This window comes from Pseudophryne corroboree, chromosome 7 (genome assembly GCF_028390025.1).
Source record: "Pseudophryne corroboree isolate aPseCor3 chromosome 7, aPseCor3.hap2, whole genome shotgun sequence".
Lineage (NCBI taxonomy): Eukaryota > Metazoa > Chordata > Amphibia > Anura > Myobatrachidae > Pseudophryne > Pseudophryne corroboree.
Genome location: NC_086450.1, coordinates 358,198,060 through 358,222,121, shown reverse-complemented (window position 1 = coordinate 358,222,121; position 24,062 = coordinate 358,198,060). Strand labels below are relative to the sequence as shown.

The window sequence follows — 24,062 nt, the reverse complement described above, 5'->3', positions numbered from 1 at the left end:
CAGCAGTCTCCGGTAGGATTACAGCACCCTCCAACAATGACAGACACCACTTTATGAAAGAACAGGTCCCAGCAGGGAGGTACTCACTGTGGGTTTTTCCTCCCCACTGTGCGTGTCAGCAGCAGGGAGCAGAGGAGAAAGTAGGGGTGTTCATTAGTGAGGAGCACTGTAATGGCGTCCCGCGGTGTCCAGGCCACCCTCACACTTCAGCAGAGTGTAGCTTCTCCCCACCAACCCCGCAGCAAACCACATAGCCAGCGAACCTCCGATTCACCGAGCTCCAGTAGGGACAGCAAGGTCCAGCATTTCCGCCAGCAGCGGTCACACTGCCTCAGCAGGAGAGACAGTACCGGCATCACACGTGGCGCTGCGCCAGCCAGCAGCACCTGTCTGAGATATATATATATATATATATATATATATATATATATATATATATATATACAAATAATCCCGGCACTCTTCTGTGTAAATGATATCACTGCGGTGCCCTCCCAGAGGAATTACCTCATGTACATGTAGAAGAAATAAAGGTGGCACTCACGCAGATTTTTGCAAAGGTAAAACGGTCAGTTTTAATTTACCAACATGTTTCGGGGACTCGCCCCGTCCTCAGGGCCTTAACATGTCGGTAAATTAAAACTGACCGTTTTACCTTTGCAAAAATCTGCGTGAGTGCCACCTTTATTTTATATATATATATATATATATATATATATATATATATATATATATATATATATATATATATATTTATTTTGCCTGGCACTCAAATGTAGGTAAATACAACTTGATCAGGTGCCTTTCCGCTAATATCAATAACCACTCTGCGAATTAGGACGGCACTCATAGAGACTCATAATACAGTACATAAACAGTAGCCCTCTGTTAACTTACCAAAGTTACGAGTCTAAGCTCTTGAGATACACATTATATATATATATATATATATATATATATATATATATATATATATATATAAATAAATAAATAAATAAATAAAGAGAGACAGGTAAGGCACTCCATGTAACCAGATACACCGCCGGTGCCGACGTAAAATCAAATAGATATATCCAAGCAAGGACGTGGCACTCGTGCATGACAAAATCACATAGTCATATGTAGTTAGTAACGTTTCAGTGGACTCGCCACTCTATATATATATATATACACACACACATACATATATATTCATTAATTTGACCTGTACATTACAGTAGGCCATATCAATTATTTCATAAAACATATCTAGGTTCTTAGCTCTTTCTCTTTAGACCCTTTGGGGCCGACTCTGAGTCACATGCAAAGGGACTGTAGTGGAGGGCATCCGCAGAAGCCAGATTTATTACTACTGCTAATTCAAACATGCATTCAGCTAATGCAGGGGTTCATGTGTGTGCAAGTGGAAACCCGTGCCGCCCACTGATTTTACACCAGCCGCCGAAAGTGCCATCATTAGTATCTGCACTGGCATAGCCATATGCTAGGTGCAGGCAATATGTCAGATACAGTCTTCCCTTTCCCATAAGCAGGACTCAGAATCACATGGAGCTTTGATACACTCCCGCGATACTCCCACAAGTCAGGGGCACACCCAGTGCACCTCCAATACTCCCTATTTCACAGAACAACAGAACCAGACAACTCAGAATAGGACAGACATACGGAAAACTGTGTAAATTTGCATCTGCTGTTTGAAATAATTCGACATTTACATCCATGGCTTAAATTGGTATGACAAGGCTTTTTCCCAATTCAGCGGTGTCTCACTCATTCATTTTCCAACTAACTGGTGTACAATAACGCATCATTGGAGAAGATGCTCATATCACCTAACTCTCAATACACCTTTCCCATGTTTGATCAGAAACTATCATTATTTAGGTTATAGTGCATTGATAATGATTATAAAATAAGAATTTACTCACCGGTAATTCTATTTCTCGTAGTCCGTAGTGGATGCTGGGAACTCCGTAAGGACCATGGGGAATAGCGGGCTCCGAAGGAGGCTGGGCACTCTAGAAAGATCTTAGACTACCTGGTGTGCACTGGATCCTCCCACTATGACCCTCCTCCAAGCCTCAGTTAGGTACTGTGCCCGGACGAGCGTACACAATAAGGAAGGATTTTGAATCCCGGGTAAGACTCATACCAGCCACACCAATCACACCGTACAACTCGTGATATGAAACACAGTTAACAGTATGAAACAATAGAGCCTCTCAACAGATGGCTCAACAATAACCCGATTTAGTTAACAATAACTATGTACAAGTATTGCAGATAAACCGCACTTGGGATGGGCGCCCAGCATCCACTACGGACTACGAGAAATAGAATTACCGGTGAGTAAATTCTTATTTTCTCTAACGTCCTAGTGGATGCTGGGAACTCCGTAAGGACCATGGGGATTATACCAAAGCTCCCAAACGGGCGGGAGAGTGCGGATGACTCTGCAGCACTGAATGAGAGAACTCCAGGTCCTCCTCAGCCAGGGTATCAAATTTGTAGAATTTTGCAAACGTGTTTGCCCCTGACCAAGTAGCTGCTCGGCAAAGTTGTAAAGCCGAGACCTCTCGGGCAGCCGCCCAAGATGAGCCCACCTTCCTTGTGAAATGGGCATTGACAGATTTTGGCTGTGGCAGGCCTGCCACAGTATGTGCAAGCTGAATTGTACTTGCATATAGGATAAACAGCGAGTCAGATTTTCTGACTCTAGCCGTTCTGGAAACATATATTTTCAGTGCCCTGACAACGTCTAGCAACTTGGAGTCCTCCAAGTCCCTAGTAGCCTAGGCACCACAATAGGCTGGTTCAGGTGAAACGCTGACACCACCTTTGGGAGAAACTGGGGACGAGTCCTCAATTCTGCCCTATCCATATGGAAAATCAAATAAGGGCTTTTACAAGACAAAGCCGCCAACTTTGATACTCGCCTGGCAGAAGCCAAGGCCAATAACATAACCACCTTCCACGTGAGATATTTCAGATCCACGGTTTTTAGTGGTTCAAACCAATGTGATTTTAAGAAACTCAACACCACGTTGAGATCCCAAGGTGCCACAGGAGGCACAAACGGGGGCTGACTCTGCAGCACTCCTTTTATAAATGTCTGAACTTCAGGTACTGAAGCTAGTTCTTTTTGAAAGAAAATCGACAGAGCCGAGATCTGTACCTTAATGGAACCCAATTTAAGGCCCATAGTCACTCCTGCTTGCAGGAAATGCAGAAATCGACCTAGTTGAAATTCCTCTGTTGGGGCCCTTTCGGCCTCACACCATGCAACATATTTTCGCCATATGCGGTGATAATGAGTTGCTGTAACCTCTTTCCTGGCTTTAGTAAGCGTAGGAATGACTTCCTCCGGAATGCCCTTTTCCTTCAGGATCCGGCGTTCAACCGCCATGCCGACAAACGCAGCCGCGGTAAGTCTTAGAACAGACAGGGCCCCTGCTGCCGCAGGTCCTGTCTGAGTGGCAGAGGCCATGGGTCCACTGATATAAATTCTTGAAGTTCTGGGTACCAAGCTCTTCTTGGCCATCCACGAGTATCGTTCTTACTCCTCGCCTTCTTATTATTCTCAGTACCTTTGGTATGAGAGGCAGAGGGGAGAACACATAAACCGACTGGTACACCCACGGTGTTACCAGAGCGTCCATAGCTATCGCCTGAGGGTCCCTTGACCCGGTGCAATATCTTTTATAGCTTTTTGTTGAGGCGGGACGCCATCATGTCCACCTGTGGCCTTTCCCAATGGTGTACAATCCTATTGGAAGACTTCTGGAGGAAGTCCCCATTCTCCCGGGTGGAGGTCGTGTCTGTTGAGAAGATCTGCTTCCCAGTTGTCCACTCCGGGAATGAACACTGCTGACAGTGCTAACACATGATTTTCCGCCTATCGGAGAATCCTTGTGGCTTCTGCCATCGCCATCCTGCTTCTTGTGCCGCCCTGTTGGTTTACATGGGCGACTGCCGTGATGTTGTCTGATTGGATCAGTACCGGCTGGTTTTGAAGCAGAGGCCTTGCCGGCCTCAGGGCATTGTAAATGGCCCTCAGGTCCAGAATATTTATGTGTAGGGAAATAACCTGACTTCACCAAAGTCCCTGGAAATTTCTTCCCTGTGTGACTGCCTCCCAGCCTCAAAGGCTGGAATCCATGGTCACTAGGACCTAGTCCTGTATGCCGAACCTGCGGCCCTCTTGAAGATGGGCACTCTGCAGCCACCACAGTAGAGATACCCTGGTCCTTGGAGACAGGGTTATCAGCCTATGCATCGGAAGATGCGATCCGGACCACTTGTCCAACAGGTCCCTCTGAAAAGTTCTTGTATGGAACCTGCCTAATGGGATTGCTTCGTAGGAAGCTACCATTTTTCCCAGGACTCGCGTGCAATGATGCACCGCTACCTATTTTGGCTTCAGGAGGTCTCTGACTAGAGATGACAACTCCTTGGCTTTCTCCTCCGGGAGAAACACTATTTCTGGTTTATGTCCAGAACCATCCCCAGGAACAGTAGACGTGTCATAGGAACCAGCTGTGACTTTGGACTGTTTAGAATCCAACCATGCTGTTGTAGCACTTTCCAAAATAGTGCTACCCCGACTACCAACTGCTCCTTGGACCTCGCCCTTATAACGAGATTGTCCAAGTACGGGATAATTACAACTCCCTTTTTTTGAAAGAGTATCAACATTTCGGCCATTACCTTGATAAAACACCCTCGGTGCCATGTACAGTCCAAACGGCAGTGTCTGGACTTGGTAATGGTAATCCTGTACCACAAATCTGAGGTACTCCTGGCGAGGATGGTAAATGGGGACATGCAGGTAAGCATCCTTGATGTCCCAGGATACCATGTAATCCCCCTCGTCCAGGCTTGGAATAACCGCCCTGAGCGATTCCATCTTGAACTTGAATTTTTGTGTTCAAGGATTTTAAATATAAAATGGGTCACACCGAACCATGCGGTTTCGGTACCCCAACCCGTGTGGAATAGTAACCCCGTCCTTGTTGAAGTAGGGGCACCTTGAGTATTACCTGCTGGGAATACCGCTTATTAATTGCCTCTAGCACAGCCTCCCTGCCTGAGGGAGTTGTCAGCAAGGCATATTTTAGGAAACGGCTGGGGGGAGACATCTCGAATTCCAGCTTGTACCCCTGAAATACTACTTGAAAGAAACAGGGATCCACCTGTGAGCGAGCCCACTAATTGCTGAAATTTTTGAGACGGCCCCCCACCGTACCTGGCTACACCTGTGGAGCACCCGCGTCATGGTGTGGCCTCACAGGAGGCGGGGGAAGAATCTTGATTCTGGGAACAGGCTGACTGGTGCAGCTTTTTTCCCTCTACCCTTGTCTCTGTACAGAAAGGAAGCGCCATTTGACCCGCTTGCTTTTCTGAAGCCGAAAGGACTGTACCTTTGTCTGTGAGGAAACCTGAGGTAAAATTATTTCTTCCCAGCAGTTGCTGTGGATACGAGGTCCCAGAGACCATCCCCAAATAATTCCTCACCCTTATAAGGCTCTCTATGCGCTTTTTAAGTCAGCATCACCTGTCCAGTGACAGGTCTCTAATACCCTCCTGACAGAATGGACATTACATTTATTTTGGATGCCAGCCGGCAAAATATCCCTCTGTGCATCCCCCATATATAAGACGACGTCTTTAATATGTTTTTATGTTTGCCAACTAGTATCCCTGTTTGACAGGGTCACCGACCACGCTGCAGCAGCACTATCTGCAGGTCTCAGTCTAGTACCTGAGTGTGTAAATACAGACTTCAGGATAGCCTCCTGTTTTTTATCAACAGGTACCTATTAAAGTGGCCGTATCCTAAGACGGCAGTGCCACCTTTTTTGACAAACGTGTGAGCGCCTTATCCACCCTAGGGGATATCTCCCAGCGTAACTTATCCACCTGGCGGGAAAGGGTACGCCATCAGTAACTTTTTATAAAATTACCAGTTTCTTAACGGGGGAACCCACGCTTTCACACACTTCATTTATTCATCTGATGGGGGAACAAAACACTGCCTGTTTTTTCTCCCCAAACCTAAAACCCATTTTTAGAGGTGCTTGGGTTAAAGTCAGAAATGTATAACACATTTTTTATTGCCGGGATCACGTCACGGATGTTCCTAGTGGATTGTGTATATGTCTCCACCTTGTCGACACTGGAGTCAGACTCCGTGTCGACATCTGTGTCTGCCATCTGAGAGAGCGGGCGTTTTTGAGCCCCTGATGGCCTTTGAGACGCCTGGGCAGGCGCGGGCTGCGAAGCCGGCTGTCCCACAGCTGTTACGTCATCCACCCTTTTATGTAAGGAGTTGACACTGTCGGTTAATACCTTTCACCTATCCATCCACTCTGGTGTCGGCCCCACAGGGGGCGACATCACATATATCGGCCTCTGTTCTGTCACCATATAAGCCTCCTCATTCAACATGTCGACACAGCCGTACCGACACACCGCAGACACACAGGGAATGCTCTAAACGAGGACAGGACCCACAAAAGCCCTTTGGGGGGACAGAGTAAGAGTATGCCAGCACACACCAGAGCGCTATATATATACAGGGACTAACTGAGTTATGTCCCTAATAGCTTTTATATAATATACTGTATACAGTGCCAATTTTAATGCCCCCCCTCTCTTTTCCCTCTTACTGTACTGTAGAATTGCAGGGAAGAGCCAGGGAGCTTCCCTCCAGCCGAGCTGTGAGGGAAAAATGGCGCCAGTGTGCTGAGGAGATAGGCTCCGCCCCTTTTTCGCGGCCTATTCTCCCGTTTTTTATGGAATTCTGGCAGGGGTATTTACCTCATATATAGCCCCTGGGGCCATATATTGAGGTATTTTAGCCAGCCAAGGTGTTTTTATTGCTGCCTCAGGGCGCCCCCCCCAGCGCCCTGCACCCTCAGTGACCGGAGTGTGAAGTGTGTGAGAGGAGCAATGGCGCACAGCTGCAGTGCTGTGCGCTACCTTGGTGAAGACAGTCTTCATGCCGCCGATTTTCCGGACCATCTTCTTGCTTCTGGCTCTGTAAGGGGGACGGTGGCGCGGCTCCGGGACCGAACATCAAGGCTGGGCCTGCGGTCGATCCCTCTGGAGCTAATGGTGTCCAGTAGCCTAAGAAGCCCAATCCGGCTGCAAGCAGGAGAGTTCGCTTCTTCTCCCCTTAGTCCCTCGCTGCAGTGAGCCTGTTGCCAGCAGGTCTCACTGAAAATAACAAATTCTAAGACTATAACTTTCTAAGAGCTCAGGAGAGCCCCTAGTGTGCATCCAACCTCGGCCGGGCACGAAATCTAACTGAGGCTTGGAGGAGGGTCATAGTGGGAGGAGCCAGTGCACACCAGGTAGTCTAAGATCTTTCTAGAGTGCCCAGCCTCCTTCGGAGCCCGCTATTCCCCATGGTCCTTACGGAGTTCCCAGCATCCACTAGGACGTTAGAGAAATAAAGGTTTTGTCCCGATTAGTTTCTAAATAAAAGACTCACCAGAGGTCAAAGCCAATTTGGGACACAGATGAAAGTGGATGACTTCAATGTGTCACCAAGATGGCGCAAGCCCTCAATGGATCTAGACGGGGTGCAAGTAGGGGCTCTAAGTTAAACCTGTGCATTACATACTGGAGCAGAGTTATTAAGCCTGGAGAAGGGATAAAGCAGTGATAAGTGGAAGGTGATAATGCACCAGCCAATCAGCTCCTGTGAATTTACATACTGGAGCGGATTGGCTGGTGTGTTATAACCTTGCACTTATCACTGCTTTATCACTTTTCCAGGCTTAATACATCTGACCCACTGTCACTTATGAGGAAGGTGTGTAAAATGAATGTGTAGGTGGCAATGCACCATATGTCCCATAATACTCTTGTACAAAAGCAGCAGGCTGCATTCCTTGCACTGGATACAGTTGTTGTCGCTTGGCAAGGAAACCTGCTGGGTGATACAAAAGCATAAAGAAAGGAAAAGGCAATCAGAATGATAGGAATTCACTTCTTACAATTTACAGGATGGTGCAAAATACCTAATTACATTCCAGTGATAGTGGAAACCTCTGTCAATGCTTCAGAAATACTGATATTGTGGAATACCTGTGCTTGATTAAAGGATCCCTCTGAGATTTTATACTGGTTAAGAAATAGCTTGACGTAATAGAAGTTAAATATGCTGTTCATCATTCCAGCGCCTAATGTGGTCATGGAGTAAGCCAGGGCTGGCATGTGGATACCGAGGGACAGCATCATGCTGGAAGGTCACCTAAGGAAACATAAACAGGCAGAGCAACAGTATCAAGTCTGTTTTACCCCCAGGATTTTTATTTTATAATATATATTAGACTTTTAGGCTCTCGTTTTAGTTATATATATGACACACCTGATGACATTCCTCTAATGGACAGATAAGCCTTTTATCATCCTGAATTCTGTACGCATGCACTCCAGCTATTTATGGACAGATAAGCTCGATATAATCTTTTATTCTGTACGCATGCTATACAGCTATTTCATGTTTTTATGTATTTTTATGTTCTTTTATGTCATTTTTGTGTATTAAATACTGTATCTTTTTTATATATACACTGCCTAGGCTATATTGACTGCATATTTGGGAATACGCTATTTCCCTAATTAAGCCTAAAATTACAGTGTCAGTGGTATATTTCGGTATATTCCCCAAAAAAAACAGTACACACTATATCCGTTCTTCTTCTTTTTTAACATGTATTGAACATCAAAAGGAGCATCATCTGAATCTAGCTACTCTGGTTTTTCAGATACGTTTTTACTGGTGTTAACATACCCACTGTTGTTACCTTCGTTATACTCACCTTGTTGTTTAAATCCACACTCTTGGGCGCTTATTTTCACCAATTCCTACAAATCCATATGTGTGCATGCCAAGCACATTTCTTTGTATTATAAGCTGCCACTCATAGTTTGAGAAGTGTTTTTTCTTTATATTTTATATTGATACTTTATCTACACAAAGGGTTATTTTAACTTTAAGGTACGGAAAGCACATAGGTACATCTAAGCGCCGTAGACTCTCATATATATATATATATATATATATATATATATATATATATATATATATATATATATATATATATATATATATCATGGGACACGATGAAATAACACTGATTAATTGTAGTTTGTTTTTAAATATTTTAAATAGTAAACGCTTAACTTTTATTACCAACATAAAATATGTATAAAAGTACAAATGCTTTAAAACTCATGCTATAAATACATGAAATGACTTAAGTTACGTGCACCCAAATCATACAAGTCAGAGAAGAGTAAAAGGATTTGAGAGCTAACAAGCGATGCACCAGCTATATGTTATTGGACGATGTTAAATCAGGCATAGGCACTAATACGAGAGCCTAAAAGTCTCCAAAACAACCTCTGCTTAATCTCACAGTATTATGTACTGCCTCATAACTCAGACGGGGATGCGGTCATCCCCGCTATCTTAGGTTTAAGACCGCGGGGAGATTTAGGGTTGGACTGCGGGGATGGTAAGTTAGGGTTAGGCTGCGTGGACGGAGGGTTAGGGTTAGGCACCCCCAGGGGAGGCTAGGGTTAGTCTGCGGGGGAGGGTTAGGTTTAGGCAGCGGGGACGGGGGTTAGTTGTAAGCACCTCTGCGGAAGGGGGGTTAGGGTTAGGCTGCGGGAAGGTATGCATAGGGTTATGGGGTGGGGAGAGGGGAGAACACCCCTTACTCACCCCTGTTGGTTTTCTCATCAGCGGGACTCCGGGGTCAGTATTACGCCTGCCGGGATCCCCTGCATAGGGATATCATACTAATTCCCTCAGAAGTGCTTTCCATGGTGTCAGATAAGGGTATTTTAGATGTTCGCTTATTAACAAATGCATTAAATGGATAGTTTGCATTGATAATTTGTTTCACTGTTTGCATAATCCAGCAAGTGTTTTGTAATGAGCCGTTAAAACAGTGCTGAAAAGGTGGCACCCATTGGGTCAGGCCCTCTCCTACTAGGTGCACTGCTTTTCTCCTTCTCAAGGCCATTCCCTCAAAATAAATAGGATTTTAATTATCTACCGGCAAATCGTTTTCTCGTAGTCCGTAGAGGATGCTGGGGTCCACATTAGTACCATGTGGTATAGACGGGTCCACTAGGAGCCACTGGCACTTTGAGAGTTTGAGAGTGTGGGCTGGCTCCTCCCTCTATGCCCCTCCCACCAGACTCAGTCTAGAAACTGTGCCCAAGGAGACGGACATACTTCGAGAGAAGGATTTTACTTAGATAGTGGCGAGATTCACACCAGCTCACACATGCAAGGCAAACAAAACTAACTAGCTTGAACTCGGCAACAGCTGAAAAACATTACTTAACCAATGTCACACACGCGGCGCCGCACTTACCATTCCGTGCGCGCTGGGTCTCCCGGCGGCCGTCGCCTCTGGTGGTCTCCGGGTCCTTGCGTCTTGTCAGCGCTGTTCCCGGCGGGCTCCCGGAGTGTGGACGCCGCCATTACACCCGGCGTCCACGAGAATGCAGGGGGCGGGTGACGTCATCAGCCCCTTCCGCCAATCAGGCCAGGGCGGGGGATTTTAAAGCAGACGCCGGGCAGAGCCTGGCGCCTGAGTATCGTCTTTCTAAGTGATCACCAGTGCTACCAGCGTTCAGCGTGTCTCCAGGCTGAACGTCTCCTGTGCTTTCTGCATTACAGTTTATCCCTAAATGGAACGTCTTCTGTGCTTTCAGCATTACAGTTTGTCACTAAGTGAAACGTCTTCTGTGCTTCCAGCATTACAGTTTATCTCTAAGTGGAACGTCTCCTGTGCTTCCAGCCTTTCAGTTGTCTCAAAGCTGAACGTCTCCAGTGCTTCCAGTGTTCAGCGTGCTTCTCCGTCGAACAGATTTCTCCAGCATCGCTCACAAATTCTTCACTCTTCTGTGTGCTTCAACATCGCTACCAAACCTCGTCACGTCGATTTCTTCAGCATCGCTCACAAATTCTTCATTCTTCTGTGTGCTTCAACATCGCTCCCAAATCTCGTCACATCGATTTCTCCAGCATCGCTCACAAATTCTTCTTTCTTCTGTGTGCTTCAGCATCGCTCCCAAACCCTTGTCACAACAAGTTCTTTAGCATTATACACCAATTATAACTGCTAAGTTCTGCATGAGGAAAACCTATATCCGGCCATCTCTACTCCGGCCCAGCTGTGGTTCCTTTTCCCGATCATCGGAAGAACCCCCGAGTTCTCAACACTCTCAACCCAGGTCAGTGACAACCAAGTAACAAGGCAGTACTTAACTAAGAACAAAGTTGTACTGAAACAGATAACCACTGCAGGGTAACGAAGCGCTGGGCGGGTGCCCAGCATCCTCTACGGACTACGAGAAAAGGATTTACCGGTAGGTAATTAAAACCCTATTTTCTCTTATGTCCTAGAGGATGCTGGGGTCAACATTAGTACCATGGGGATGTACCAAAGCTCCAAGAAAGGGAGGCTCCTGCAGATCTGATTGACCAAACTTTAGGTCCTCAGGGGCCAAAGCATCGAACTTGTAGAACTTAGCAAACGTGTTCGAACCAGACCAAGTGGCCGTTCGGCAAAGTTGTAAAGCCGAGACACCCCGGGCAGCCGCCCAGGAAGAACCCACCTTACGAGTAGAGTGGGCCTTAACAGACCTTGGACACGGCAATCCTGCCGTAGAATACGCATGCTGGATAGTGAACCTGATCCAGCGAGAGATCATCTGCTTAGAAGCAGGACACCCAAGTTTCTTGGGATCATACAGGACAAACAGAGAGTCCAATTTTCTGTGACGAGATGTTCTCTTCACATAGATTTTCAGAGCCCTTACAACATCCGAGGACTTTGAAGTAATTGAGGAGTCAGTAGCAACTGGCACCACAATAGGTTGGTTGATATGAAAAGCCGACACAACCTTTGGAAGGAACTGCTGACGTGTCCGGAGCTCAGCTCTATCTTCATGGAAGATCAAGTAGGGACTGACGCAAGACAAAGCCCCCAACTCCGACACACATCTAGCAGAAGCTAAGGCCAACAAAGTGACAGCCTTCCACGTGAGAAACCTGACCTCAACCTCCTGTAGAGGCTCAAACCAATCCGCTTGGAGAAACTGCAACACCACGTTAAGCTCCCAGGGCGCCGTAGGCGGTAGAAAGGGAAGCTTGATGTGCAGAACCCCTTTCAAAAAAGTCTTAACCTCAGGGAGGGCAGCCAATTGCTTTTGTAAGAAAATGGATAGGGCCGAAATCTGGACCTTCACAGATCCCAACCTCAGGCCCATATCCACACCTGCTTGCAGGAAGAGGAGCAACCGTCCCAGTTGAAACTCCACCGTAGGAAACTTCTTGGATTCACACCAAGATACATACTTTTTCCAAATGCGATGGTAATGTTTAGACGTTACTCCTTTCCTAGCCTGTATGAGGGTAGGAATTACTTTGTTCGGAATGCCCTTCCAAGCTAATATCTGGCGTTCAACCTCCATGCCATCAAACGTAGCCGCGGTAAGTCTTGATAAGCGAACTGCTCCTGTTGCAGAAGGTCCTCACGAAGAGGAAGAGGCCTCGGATCTTCCAGCAATAAGTCCAGAAGATCCGCGTACCAAGCTCGACTTGGCCAGTCCGGAGCAATGAGAATTGCCTGAACTTTTGTTCTCTTTATGAGTTTTCGAATTCTTGGAATGAGTGGAAGTGGAGGTAACACATACACTGACTTGAACACCCACGGAGTTACCAGGGCATCCACCGCCACTGCTTGTGGGTCTCTCGACCTGGAACAGTACCTCCGAAGTTTCTTGTTGAGACGTGAGGCCATCATGTCTATTTGAGGCACGCCCCAACGACTGGTTACGTCCGTGAACACCTCCGGATGTAGGCCCCATTCTCCTGGATGGAGATCGTGTCTGCTGAGGAAGTCCGCTTCCCAGTTGTCCACTCCTGGAAGGAAGATCGCTGACAGCACCAACGCGTGCCTTTCTGCCCAGAGGAGGAGTCTTGTCACCTCTAACATTGCAGCTCTGCTCTTTGTTCCTCCCTGTCGGTTTATGTAGGCCACCGTCGTTACATTGTCCGACTGTACATGAATGGCCCGATCTTTTAGAAGATGTGCTGCCTGGAGAAGACCGTTGTACACGGCTCTTAGTTCCAGAATGTTTATTGGAAGAACGGCATCTAGAGTTGACCATCTTCCTTGGAAGGTTTCCCCTTGGGTGACCGCTCCCCAACCTCTGAGACTTACATCCGTAGTTAGAAGGATCCAGTTCTGAACTCCGAACCTGCGGCCCTCCAGAAGGTGAGGAATTTGCAGCCACAAGAGGAGCGAAATCCTTGCCTTTGGTGAGAGACGTATCCTCAGGTGCATGTGCAGATGAGATCCCGACCATTTGTCTAGGAGATCCAGCTGGAAGGGTCAAGCATGGAATCTTCCGTACAGTAGAGCCTCGTAGGAAGCAACCATCTTCCCCAGAAGGCAAATGCACTGATGAACAGATACCCGGGCAAGCTTCAAGACATCCCGGACCATTGATTGTATCATCAACGCTTTCTCCACCGGGAGGAATACCCTCTGTACTTCCATGTCTAGGGTCATCCCCAGGAAGGATAATCTCGTTGTCGGTTCCAAATGTGACTTTGGAAGGTTCAGGATCCAACATGATACACGAGCAGTCGAGTCGTGAGAGCAATGGACAGCAACAATTTCTCCCTGGACACTGCCTTTATCAGCAGATCGTCCAGGTATGGAATTATGTTCACTCCCTGCTTGTGGAAGAGAATTATCATCTCTGCCATCACCTTGGCGAACACCCTCGGTGCCGTGGAGAGGTCGAATGGCAGTGCCTGGAACTGATAGTGACAGTCTAACAGTGCGAATCGGAGATAAGCCTGATGCAGTGGCCAAATTGGAATGTGAGGTACGCATCCTTGATATCCAGGGATACCAGGAACTACCCCTCTTCCAAACCTGAGATCACCGCTCTCAGAGACTCCATTTTGAATTTGAACTCCCTCAGATAGGGGTTCAACATTTTCAAATTCAAAATTGGCCTGACCGAACGATACGGTATCGGTACCACGAAAAGGTTCAAATAGTAACCCATGTTCTGCATCTGAGGTGGAACCGGTACAATGACCTTTGACTTTTCCAATTTTTGGATGGCTTCCTGTAGGATAGCCCTTTCTGCCAGCAATGCTGGTAAGCCTGATTTGAAGAATTGGTGAGGCGGGAGTTCTTGAAACTCCAGCCTGTACCCCTGGGACACAATATCCTGTACCCAGGGGTCCAGGCCGGATGACATCCAAACGTGGCTGAACCGTCTGAGCCTCGCCCCCACCGGCTCTTCCTCCAGGCCGTGCGGTCCACCATCATGGTGAGGATTTTGATGTACCAGAATCAGGCATCTGGTCCTGGGAAACTGCAGTAGCAGGGTTTTATTTTTATTTTGCCCGACCTCCTCTAAAGAAGGTGTTAGACGGCTTGTTCTTCCTTGCTTTAGCCGCCCGAAAGGACTATGACGTAGCTGAAGAAAATGGTTTCTTCGTAGCAGGCGCAGCTGAGGGAAGAAAAGGTGACTTACCCGCGGCTGCCATGGAAATCCACGCATCAAACGTTTCCCCAAACAGAACCTGACTTGTGTAGGGTAGGTTCTCCACCCCTCTCCTGTATTCCGCGTCGGCAGACCATTGGCGCAGCCAAAGTCCCCTGCGAGCTGAGACAGACATGGAAGATATCCCTGCAGCCATCGAACCCAGGTCTTTCATGGATTCCACCATAAATCCTGCAGAATCCTGTATGTTACGTAAAAACAATTCAACGTCACTTTTATCCATTGTATCCAAGTCCTCAAGTACGTGCCTGACCACTTTATTATAGCTTTAGAAATCCATGCACAGGCAATAATAGGTCTCAGTATCACCCCTGAAGCCGTGTAAATGGATTTAAGCATAGTGTCAATCTTGCGATCTGCCGGTTCTTTTAATGCGGTAGATCCCAAGACAGGTAAAACCACCTTCTTTGACAGTCTGGAAACAGATGCGTCAACTATGGGTGGGTTTTCCCATTTCTTTCTATCCTCCTCAGGGAACGGAAAAGCAACCAGAACCTTTCTTGGGGTCTGGAATTGTTTCTCTGGGTTTTCCCAGGATTTTTCAAATAGAGTTTAATTTTTTAGACGCAGGGAAGGTTAGCGAGGCTTTCTTATTATCTGTGAAGTAAGCCTCCTCAACCTGCTCAGTTGTTGTGTCAGTAATGTTCAACACATATCTAATGGTCTCAATCATTAACTGCACCCCTTCTGCAAGAGATGCCGCAGCCCGCAGCCCATCACCGTCTGCCGTGTCAGAATCGGTATCCGTGTCATCTTGCATAATCTGGGTAAGAGCACGTTTTTAAGAGTGTACGTTAAGGGGCCCTGAAGGAACAGAATCGGGCCAAACTGCCATAGAGTTCTGTAAAAACTGAGTTGTAGTCTCAGTTTGTGCAACCCTAGTAGAAATCTGAGAGATCATACTCTTAAGAGAGGCTAACTACTCAGGCTCCCTTGCAGGGTTCTGCGCTAAAACAGTGCAATCCTGATTACATGGACTGGGATCCTCCTGAGAGGAATTATCCTCTGCAGCATATGACACAGAGTCCCTGGACATAGTTTTATGGAGACAAACAAACACTTCTCACACACACACACACACACACACACACACAGGAAAGGGGCAGCCAACCCACACATAGCGCTTCAAGATATAGGGAAACTCCTACCCAGCGCTTACTGTGCACCTTAATAGGTTACACAGTACAGATATACAGTCTCCCCCCTCCTACAACCCCCTGGTACCGTACAAGATAGCTGGAGTTGATCTGGAGGGACAGCTCTCCCTGTCAGCGTTTCTGCAGGCAGGAAAATGGCGCTGAACGCTGCTGGGTCTGCTCTGAAAAGCTCCGCCCCCTTTCATGGTGCCGCTTCCCGCTCTGCTGAAGTTTATACTGGCCTGAGGAAATGTGCTGGCAGCGATCCTGGGACCCCGACAGGCTTGCTGGACAGTGTAGGCGCTGGCTCAGGGCGCCCCCTACAGCGCCGCACCATGTACCGCTGAGCCCCGGAGCGCAGTTAGTACTGCGCTCCCTACCCTGTAGCTGCCATCTGCACACCGGCTCCCCGCTTAACCGGGGGCCCGGTGACAAAGTCGCCACTGATCTTCTGGCTCTGTAAGGGGGTGGCAGCATGCTGCTGGGGTGAGCGATCCCCTGTGGCGGCGAACGTTCGATCCCCTCAGGAGCTCAGTGTCCTGTCAGTGGAGATAGTGGCTCAGACCCCACAGGGCGGATACTACTCCCCCCCCCTTAGTCCGTCGAAGCAGGGAGGCTCTAAAGACTCTAAAAAAAAAAAAATTAACTAAAAGAGCTCTTATGGAGCTCCCCTAGCTGTGACCGGTTCCTCCGGGCACATTATCTAAACTGAGCCTGGTAGGAGGGGCATAGAGGGAGGAGCCAGCCCACACTCTCAAACTCTTAAAGTGCCAATGGCTCCTAGTGGACCCATCTATACCCCATGGTACTAATGTGGACCCCAGCATTCCCTTGGACGTAAGAGAAAGACACTTTTTTGGTGCACTAGACCCCATCCAAAATGAAGAACCCAATTGTGGCCTGATTATGAAGTGAAGCTTGGGCCTCCGGTGAGTGAGCCCTGCGCACAGTCGAATAAAGCTGGGTACACACTAGAATAATATATTGCCCATTTGAGCAGCAAACAATATATCAGTAGCGGGTCGGTGTATACACATATCGTGTCATTCCTGCAGTACAGCAAATGCCAATATATCTTGCAGATATATGTGCACAGAAGAGGAGGAAAAAATAAACAACAAAGAAAAACTCTTGTAACCCAGTTATAATTACTGACTCTGGGTGCACCACCAATTTGACGGCATCAGGGAGCCATTCCGTTCACTATCAATTTTGGCTTCTTTATGATTACTTATTATAACCACTATCTATAATGGGTGCAGTGTGCACACACAGCATCCGTTTTTTTTTAATACTTACCCTTCCGGAGTCCCGCGCCAACGTCAGCAGTGCTGTGGAATCACCGTGAAAATTGCGCAGCGCCCATTTTCACAGTGTTCAGCACATGCGTAATAGAGAAATCACAGGTAGAATGGCCACCGCGCCATTTCCCTGGTGATCTGCGCACCCTCTAGTGCTCAGACTTTCCAGTTCTGCCGGAAGAGAAGAGGGGGCCCGAACAGAGGAGGCAGCACACGGGCCTCCTGCTCTCTTAAAGCGCCCCTTTATAACCACTGACTGGTGCGGAATCATACACTCTTTTCTCTTAATTAGATATATTGGCATGTCTGGCTGTGTGTACAGATGACCCGAAGAACACCCATACACTGGCTGTGAGGACTGACATCACAGCTGGGTGAGCAAATCCAAATGCCTGCCGAGCTGTGACATCTGCACAGGCACATCAAGCGGCCGATTGGTACATGTCTATTCTTACCAAATTATCCACTATGTCGGTGGATCCATCGGCATGTGTGTACCCAGCCTCACAGAGCAATAATAAGATTTTAAACCTACCAGTAAATCTACTTCTCCTAGTCCGTAAAGGATGCTGGGGACTCCGTAAGGACCATGGGGTATAGACGGGCTCCGCAGGAGATAGGGCACCTAAAAAGAACTTTGACTATGGGTGTGCACTGGCTCCTCCCTCTATGCCCCTCCTCCAGACCTCAGTTAGAGAACTGTGCCCAGAGGAGATGGACAATACAAGGCAGGATTTAGCAATCCAAGGGCAAGATTCATACCAGCCCACACCAATCATACCATGTAACCTGGAACATACATAACCAGTTAACAGTATGAACAAACGACAGTAACGGTCCAAGACCGATGTCAGCTGTAACATAACCCTTATGTAAGCAACAACTATATACAAGTCTTGCAGAGTTTCCGCACTGGGACGGGCGCCCAGCATCCTCTACGGACTAGGAGAAATAGATTTACCTGTAGGTTTAAAATCTTATTTTCTTACTCATATAGACGAGGCAAAACACTTGTCGGTGGTGACTTCAATATGGCTCTCACAAACCTGGATAGATCCGGCCCCTTACGTAGTAGCCAAACCCTAAACTCCTCAGTATTACACAGGAGCATGGCCGAGGCTGGTCTGTTCGATATATGGCGTTTCCTTAATCCGACCACCAGGGACTACACTTTTTATTCCAATCCACATGATGTGTACTCTCGCATTGACATGTTTTTGAGTTGTGCACCTCTTTCCCGGATCGCATGCTCTTCCTCGATAACCCCGCTTACCTGGACTGACCACGCAGCATTAGTTGCGACATTTGACATTTTTGATATCCCTGACGGTAGACCGACATGGAGACTTAACGAGACATTATTGAAGATACCTAAGTTCCAAGACCTAATTAAAACTGAGCTTCGGGAATATTTTGAGGTTAATGTAGAAAGTGACTGCAGTATAGCCACTATATGGGAAGCCCATAAGGCGGTCATCAGAGGATCCATTATAAAATTTGCATCCCACCGTAAGAGAAACCGGGAAAGCCAAATTACACTGTTAACAAATAACATTGCAACATTGGATCAGGAACACAAACGTACACGCTCCAAAAAAACTTTAGCCGAACTTTCTAAAGCACGTGATGGCCTACAATCACTTCTGGCGGAAAATATCGAGCGCTCGCTTCGATGGGCTAATCAATCGTTTTATGACAAAAGTAACAAAGCACACACATTGTTGGCCAATCGCTTACGGGCCAAAAAGGCTAACCAATGCATCCATTCTATAAGACAACCCTCAGGTAACATTACCTACGACCCCAAAAAAATGAATAGTGTCTTTTTTGATTACTATAAGACACTCTATAACCTTGAACCCCCGTCTGACCCTTTAGCACAAGCCGACCAAGCAAAACAATATCTAGACTCGTGCGCTCTCCCTCGGTTAGACGAGGAGACTAACTCAGCTCTCAATGCTGAAATCTCTGCTGAGGAAATTGAGGCTGCATTAAAAACCCAGAAACCCTCTAAAGCACCCGGTCCGGATGGCTAACCGATGGTGTACTATAAAACCTTCGCCCCTCAACTCATTCCTCACATGGTTTCTCTGTTTAATAAAATACTACAGGGTACTCCTTTTCACACTGACTCCACGACGTCCCGCATTATAGTAATCCCGAAACCCGGAAAAGATCCCTCGCATTGCTCTAATTATAGACCCATTTCTTTGATTAATACCGATCTCAAACTTTTTGCCAAAATACTGGCTACACGTCTAAACACCGTGCTGCCATCATTAATAGATCCTGATCAAGTAGGGTTTGTTCCTGGCCGCCAGGCCTCGGACAACACCAGGCGCATAGTTAATTTGATTCATCAAATAAACATGACGAAAACACCAGCGATTGCTTTAGCGCTAGATGCCGAAAAGGCATTTGATCGCATCTCTTGGCCCTTTTTGTTTTCTACCTTATCAACATTTGGCTTCCATGGTAATTTCATCACTGCAATAGCGGCTCTCTATTCTAACCCCTCATCTGCGGTCTTGACCAATGGCTTGAGCTCACCTCGATTTAGCCTGAAGAATGGTACACGGCAGGGTTGCCCCCTCTCGCCCCTACTTTTTGCCCTATGCATTGAACCTCTTGCGGCCCGAATCAGACTTAATACCGACATTGGGGGTGTTACAGTGGGACAGAACTCGTATAAAATATCTTTGTTTGCAGATGATGTGTTCTTGACTCTCTCTAACCCTCTGATATCTCTCCCTAACCTACAGAAAGAATTACTCTTATATGGTTCCCTATCTGGTTACAAAATAAATCACACCAAATCTGAGGCCCTTACATTTAATATTCCATCTCATACCCGTTTGATTTTAACTTCCTCCTTCCCCTTTCTTTGGAGACCTTCGGCTATTAAATACCTTGGCATATTTATTACTAAATCCTACACCAGCCTATACCAGGCTAACTATGTTCCCATGATTAAAACTCTCACTCAAGATCTAGATAAATGGGACCGTCTATTTGTTTCATGGATCGGGAGGATCAATGCCCTAAAAATTAATCTCCTACCACGTATTCTTTACCTGTTTCAGACCATTCCAATAATGGTACCCAGAGTGACTTTGGCTTCCCTACAATCAATGTGCAACAAATTTATTTGGGCTCATCGTAAATCTCGACTGAGACGATCGTTGTTGACTAAGAGTGCCTCCTCGGGGGGCTTGGGATACCCTGACCTTCAGGCTTACTTTAACGCCTGTCACCTCAATCATATAGTGTCCTGGCATTCTCCCCAAGGTAACAGAAAATGGGTTGATATTGAGAACTCAATATATCAGGGTATACCCCTCGACTCACTTCCATGGCTCCCCAGGTCCTGCAGACCAGCCTCGGCCTATTCAGCTCCCACGATTAAATTCACCCTTGGACTGTGGGACAAACTCCGCAGCACTCACAATCTATCTTCATACCCCTCACCTTTATCGCCTATTTGGGGACACCCTGCCTTCCCCCCAGGCTGCGAACGTAGAATAGCGGCCCCATGGCAATCCCAGGGTGTCACAAGATTTATACATGTTAAAGGTCACTCAGCACCGACCTCTTTTGGAGATTTTCAAGAGCGCTTTGGTATCCCTTCCTCGTGTCAATACCATTATGTCCAAATTCTTAGCTTCCTCAAATCTCAGCTTAAAACTACCCCTTTGAAATCACCCACCTCCTTTGAACATATGTGTCTACTTTCAATTGGCAAAAAGGGGAATATCTCAACAATATACAACTCAATCTTGGCTCCAGATCCCCCGACCCGTGAACCCCATGAATTAGCTTGGGAATCAGATCTCTCCCACTCGCTGGAAGATGATCAATGGGAAGAAATCAGAACACGCATAGCGAAAGCTTCTATTAGTGTGGCACTTAAGGAAACATGTTATAAGGTCTACACCAGGTGGTATCTGGTTCCTTCCAGACTTCACTCCATCTTCCCTACGACATCAGACTTGTGTTGGAGACTCTGTGGAGAGGAGGGCACCTTTTTTCACATATGGTGGACGTGCCCCTCTGTTCGCCCCTTCTGGAACACGGTTGGAGCACTTGTTGCTCAAACCTGCGGGCATAACCTTGCCCTCTCCCCTGAAATCGCTTTGCTTCACGCCCCCACACCGTCACTACCCAAAACCCAAGACAAGCTTACCATGCATATTTGCATGGCGGCTAAATCACTGATTGCTAAATGCTGGAAAGATCATAAACCACCCTCCAAGGCTGTACTATTGACCAAGATTAACCACATAGCCAATATGGAATATATTACAAGCCTAAGGAATAATACTGTGGCTCAGTTCCACAACGTTTGGTCTCCCTGGTACCTTACACGCTCTTTATTGATGCCCGGACTCTGCTAGCGGTGCCAACACTGCTCATAACACTATCTCCTCTAGCACTTCAATTATCCCTCCCCCTGTTATTAATACAGAGAACTGCTCCCAACCTCTTACTTTCCTATAGGCAACATCCACTACGTTCCTCCTTTATTAACATTTGTTTTCTTGCTTTTTCTCTCCTTTCCTCCTCTTTCTCTCTCTTGCTTTCACTCACCATAAGACTATACTCTGCTATGATACAGACTCGACTCGATATTTGAAAAAATAAAATGAGACTGATCAAGTACACACACAGAATTACACAGACCACATATTGCTATTACCTGTTAGCCTATATCACCATAAAACTGTCTTTATTGGTATGGTATAATATGTACACTGTATGTTGTTATGTTCAATACCTTAATCTGTACAACTGTGCTACTGTTACTGTTTTGATTATCGATCACTCTCAATAAAAAACCTAACTTTAAAAAAAAAAATCTTATTTTCTCTTACGTCCTAGAGGATGCTGGGGACTCCGTAAGGACCATGGGGTTTATACCAAAGCATCCAATTGGGCGGGAGAGTGCGGATGACTCTGCAGCACCGACTGAGCAAACGCTAGGTCCTCATCAGCCAGGGTATCAAACTTCTAGAATTTAGCAAAAGTGTTTGACCCCGACCACGTCGCCGCTCGGCAAAGTTGTAAAGCCGAGGCGCCTCGGGCAGCCGCCCAAGAAGAGCCCACCTTCCTAGTGGAATGGGCCTTAACCGAATTTGGTACCGGCAATCCAGCCGTAGAATGAGCCTGCTGAATCGTATTACAGATCCAGCGAGCAATAGTCTGCTTTGAAGCAGGAGTGCCAATCTTATTGGCCGCCTACAGGACAAACAGAGCCTCTGTTTTCCTAATTTTAGCCGTCCTGGCTACATAAATTTTTAACTGACTACGTCCAGGGATCTGGAGGCCTCCAGGTCACCAGTAGCCACAGGCACCACAATAGGTTGATTCATATGGAACGACGAAACCACTTTAGACAAAAATTGCGGACGTGTCCTCAATTCAGCTCGATCCACATGAAAAATCAAGTAGGGGCTCTTATGCGATAGAGCCGCCAATTCTGACACTCGCCTTGCTGATGCTAAGGCCAACAACATTACCACCTTCCAGGTAAGAAATTTCAATTCAACCTTGTTAAGCGGTTCAAACCAGTGTGATTTTAGGAACTGCAACACCACGTTCAGGTCCCATGGTGCCACTGGAGGCACAAAAGGGGGCTGGATGTGCAGCACTCCCTTTACAAACGTCTGGACTTCTGGAAGAGAAGCCAATTCCTTCTGAAAGAAAATCGAGAGGGCCGAAATCTGTACCTTAACCGAGCCTAATTTCAGGCCCATATCCACTCCTGTCTGTAGGAAGTGGAGAAGACGACCCAAATGAAAATCTTCCGTAGGTGCATTCTTGGTCTCACACCAAGACACATACTTTCGCCAGATACGGTGATAATGTTTTATCGTCACCTCCTTCCTAGCCTTTATTAAAGTAGGGATGACCTCTTCCGGAATCCCCTTTTTTGCTAGGATTCGGCGTTTAACCGCCATGCCGTCAAACGTAACCGCGGTAAGTCTTGAAATACACAGGGCCCCTGCTGCAACAGGTCTTCCCTCAGGGGAAGAGGCCAGGGGTCTCCTGTGAGCATCTCTTGTAGATCCGAGTACCAAGCCCTTCGAGGCCAGTCTGGGACAATGAGTATCGTCTGTACTCTTCTTCGTCTTATGATCCTCAACACTTGTGATGAGAGGAAGAGGAGGGAACACGTAGACCGAGTCGAACACCCACGGTGTTACCGGTGCGTCTACTGCTACTGCCTGAGGGTCCCGAGACCTGGCGCAATACCTCCGAAGTTTTTTGTTGAGGCGTGACGCCATCATGTCTATTTGAGGAGTTCCCCAAAGACGTGTTACGTCTGCAAAGACTTCTTGATGAAGTCCCCACTCTCCTGGATGGAGATCGTGTCTGCTGAGGAAGTCTGCTTCCCAGTTGTCCACTCCCGGAATGAAGACAGCCGACAGAGCGCTTACATGATTTTCCGCCCAGCGAAGGATCCTTGTGGCTTCCGCCATTGCGACTCTGCTTCTTGTCCCGCCTTGGTGGTTCACATGAGCCACTGCTGTGACATTGTCTGATTGAATCAGAACCGGAAGGTATCGAAGAAAACGCTCCGCTTGTCGAAGGCCGTTGTAAATGGCCCTGAGTTCCAACACATTGATGTGTAGACAGGACTCCTGGTCTGACCAAAGACCCTGAAAAGTCTTTCCCTGTGTGACCGCTCCCCATCCTCGGAGGCTCGCGTCCGTGGTAACCAGGATCCAGTCCTGAATCCCGAACCGGCGACCCTCCAGCAGGTGAGCACTCTACAACCACCACAGGAGGGACACTCTGGTTCCTGGGGACAGAGTTATTTTCCGATGTAAATGCAGATGGGACCCGGACCACTTGTCCAGAAGGTCCCATTGAAAAATCCTAGCATGGAACCTTCCGAAGGGAATGGCCTCGTAGGCCGCCACCATTTTCCCCAGAACTCGAGTGCATTGGTGAACTGATACCCTTTTCGGTTTTAGCAGGTCTCTGACCATGTTCTGGA

At 47.1% G+C, this 24,062-nt stretch overlaps 1 protein-coding gene across 2 annotated transcripts in view; it reads right to left on the bottom strand.

Annotated features, from left to right (window-relative positions):
- The window catches only part of LOC134945271 (transmembrane protein 180-like), a 190,519-nt gene that overhangs the window by 146,693 nt on the left and 19,764 nt on the right, over positions 1–24,062 (bottom strand). For both annotated transcript variants that reach the window (XM_063934457.1, XM_063934458.1), the window contains exon 2: positions 8,095–8,260. In XM_063934457.1, the coding sequence (XP_063790527.1) occupies positions 8,095–8,247 (153 nt within the window). In that variant the 5' untranslated portion in view covers positions 8,248–8,260. The remainder of the gene's footprint in view (positions 1–8,094; positions 8,261–24,062) is intronic.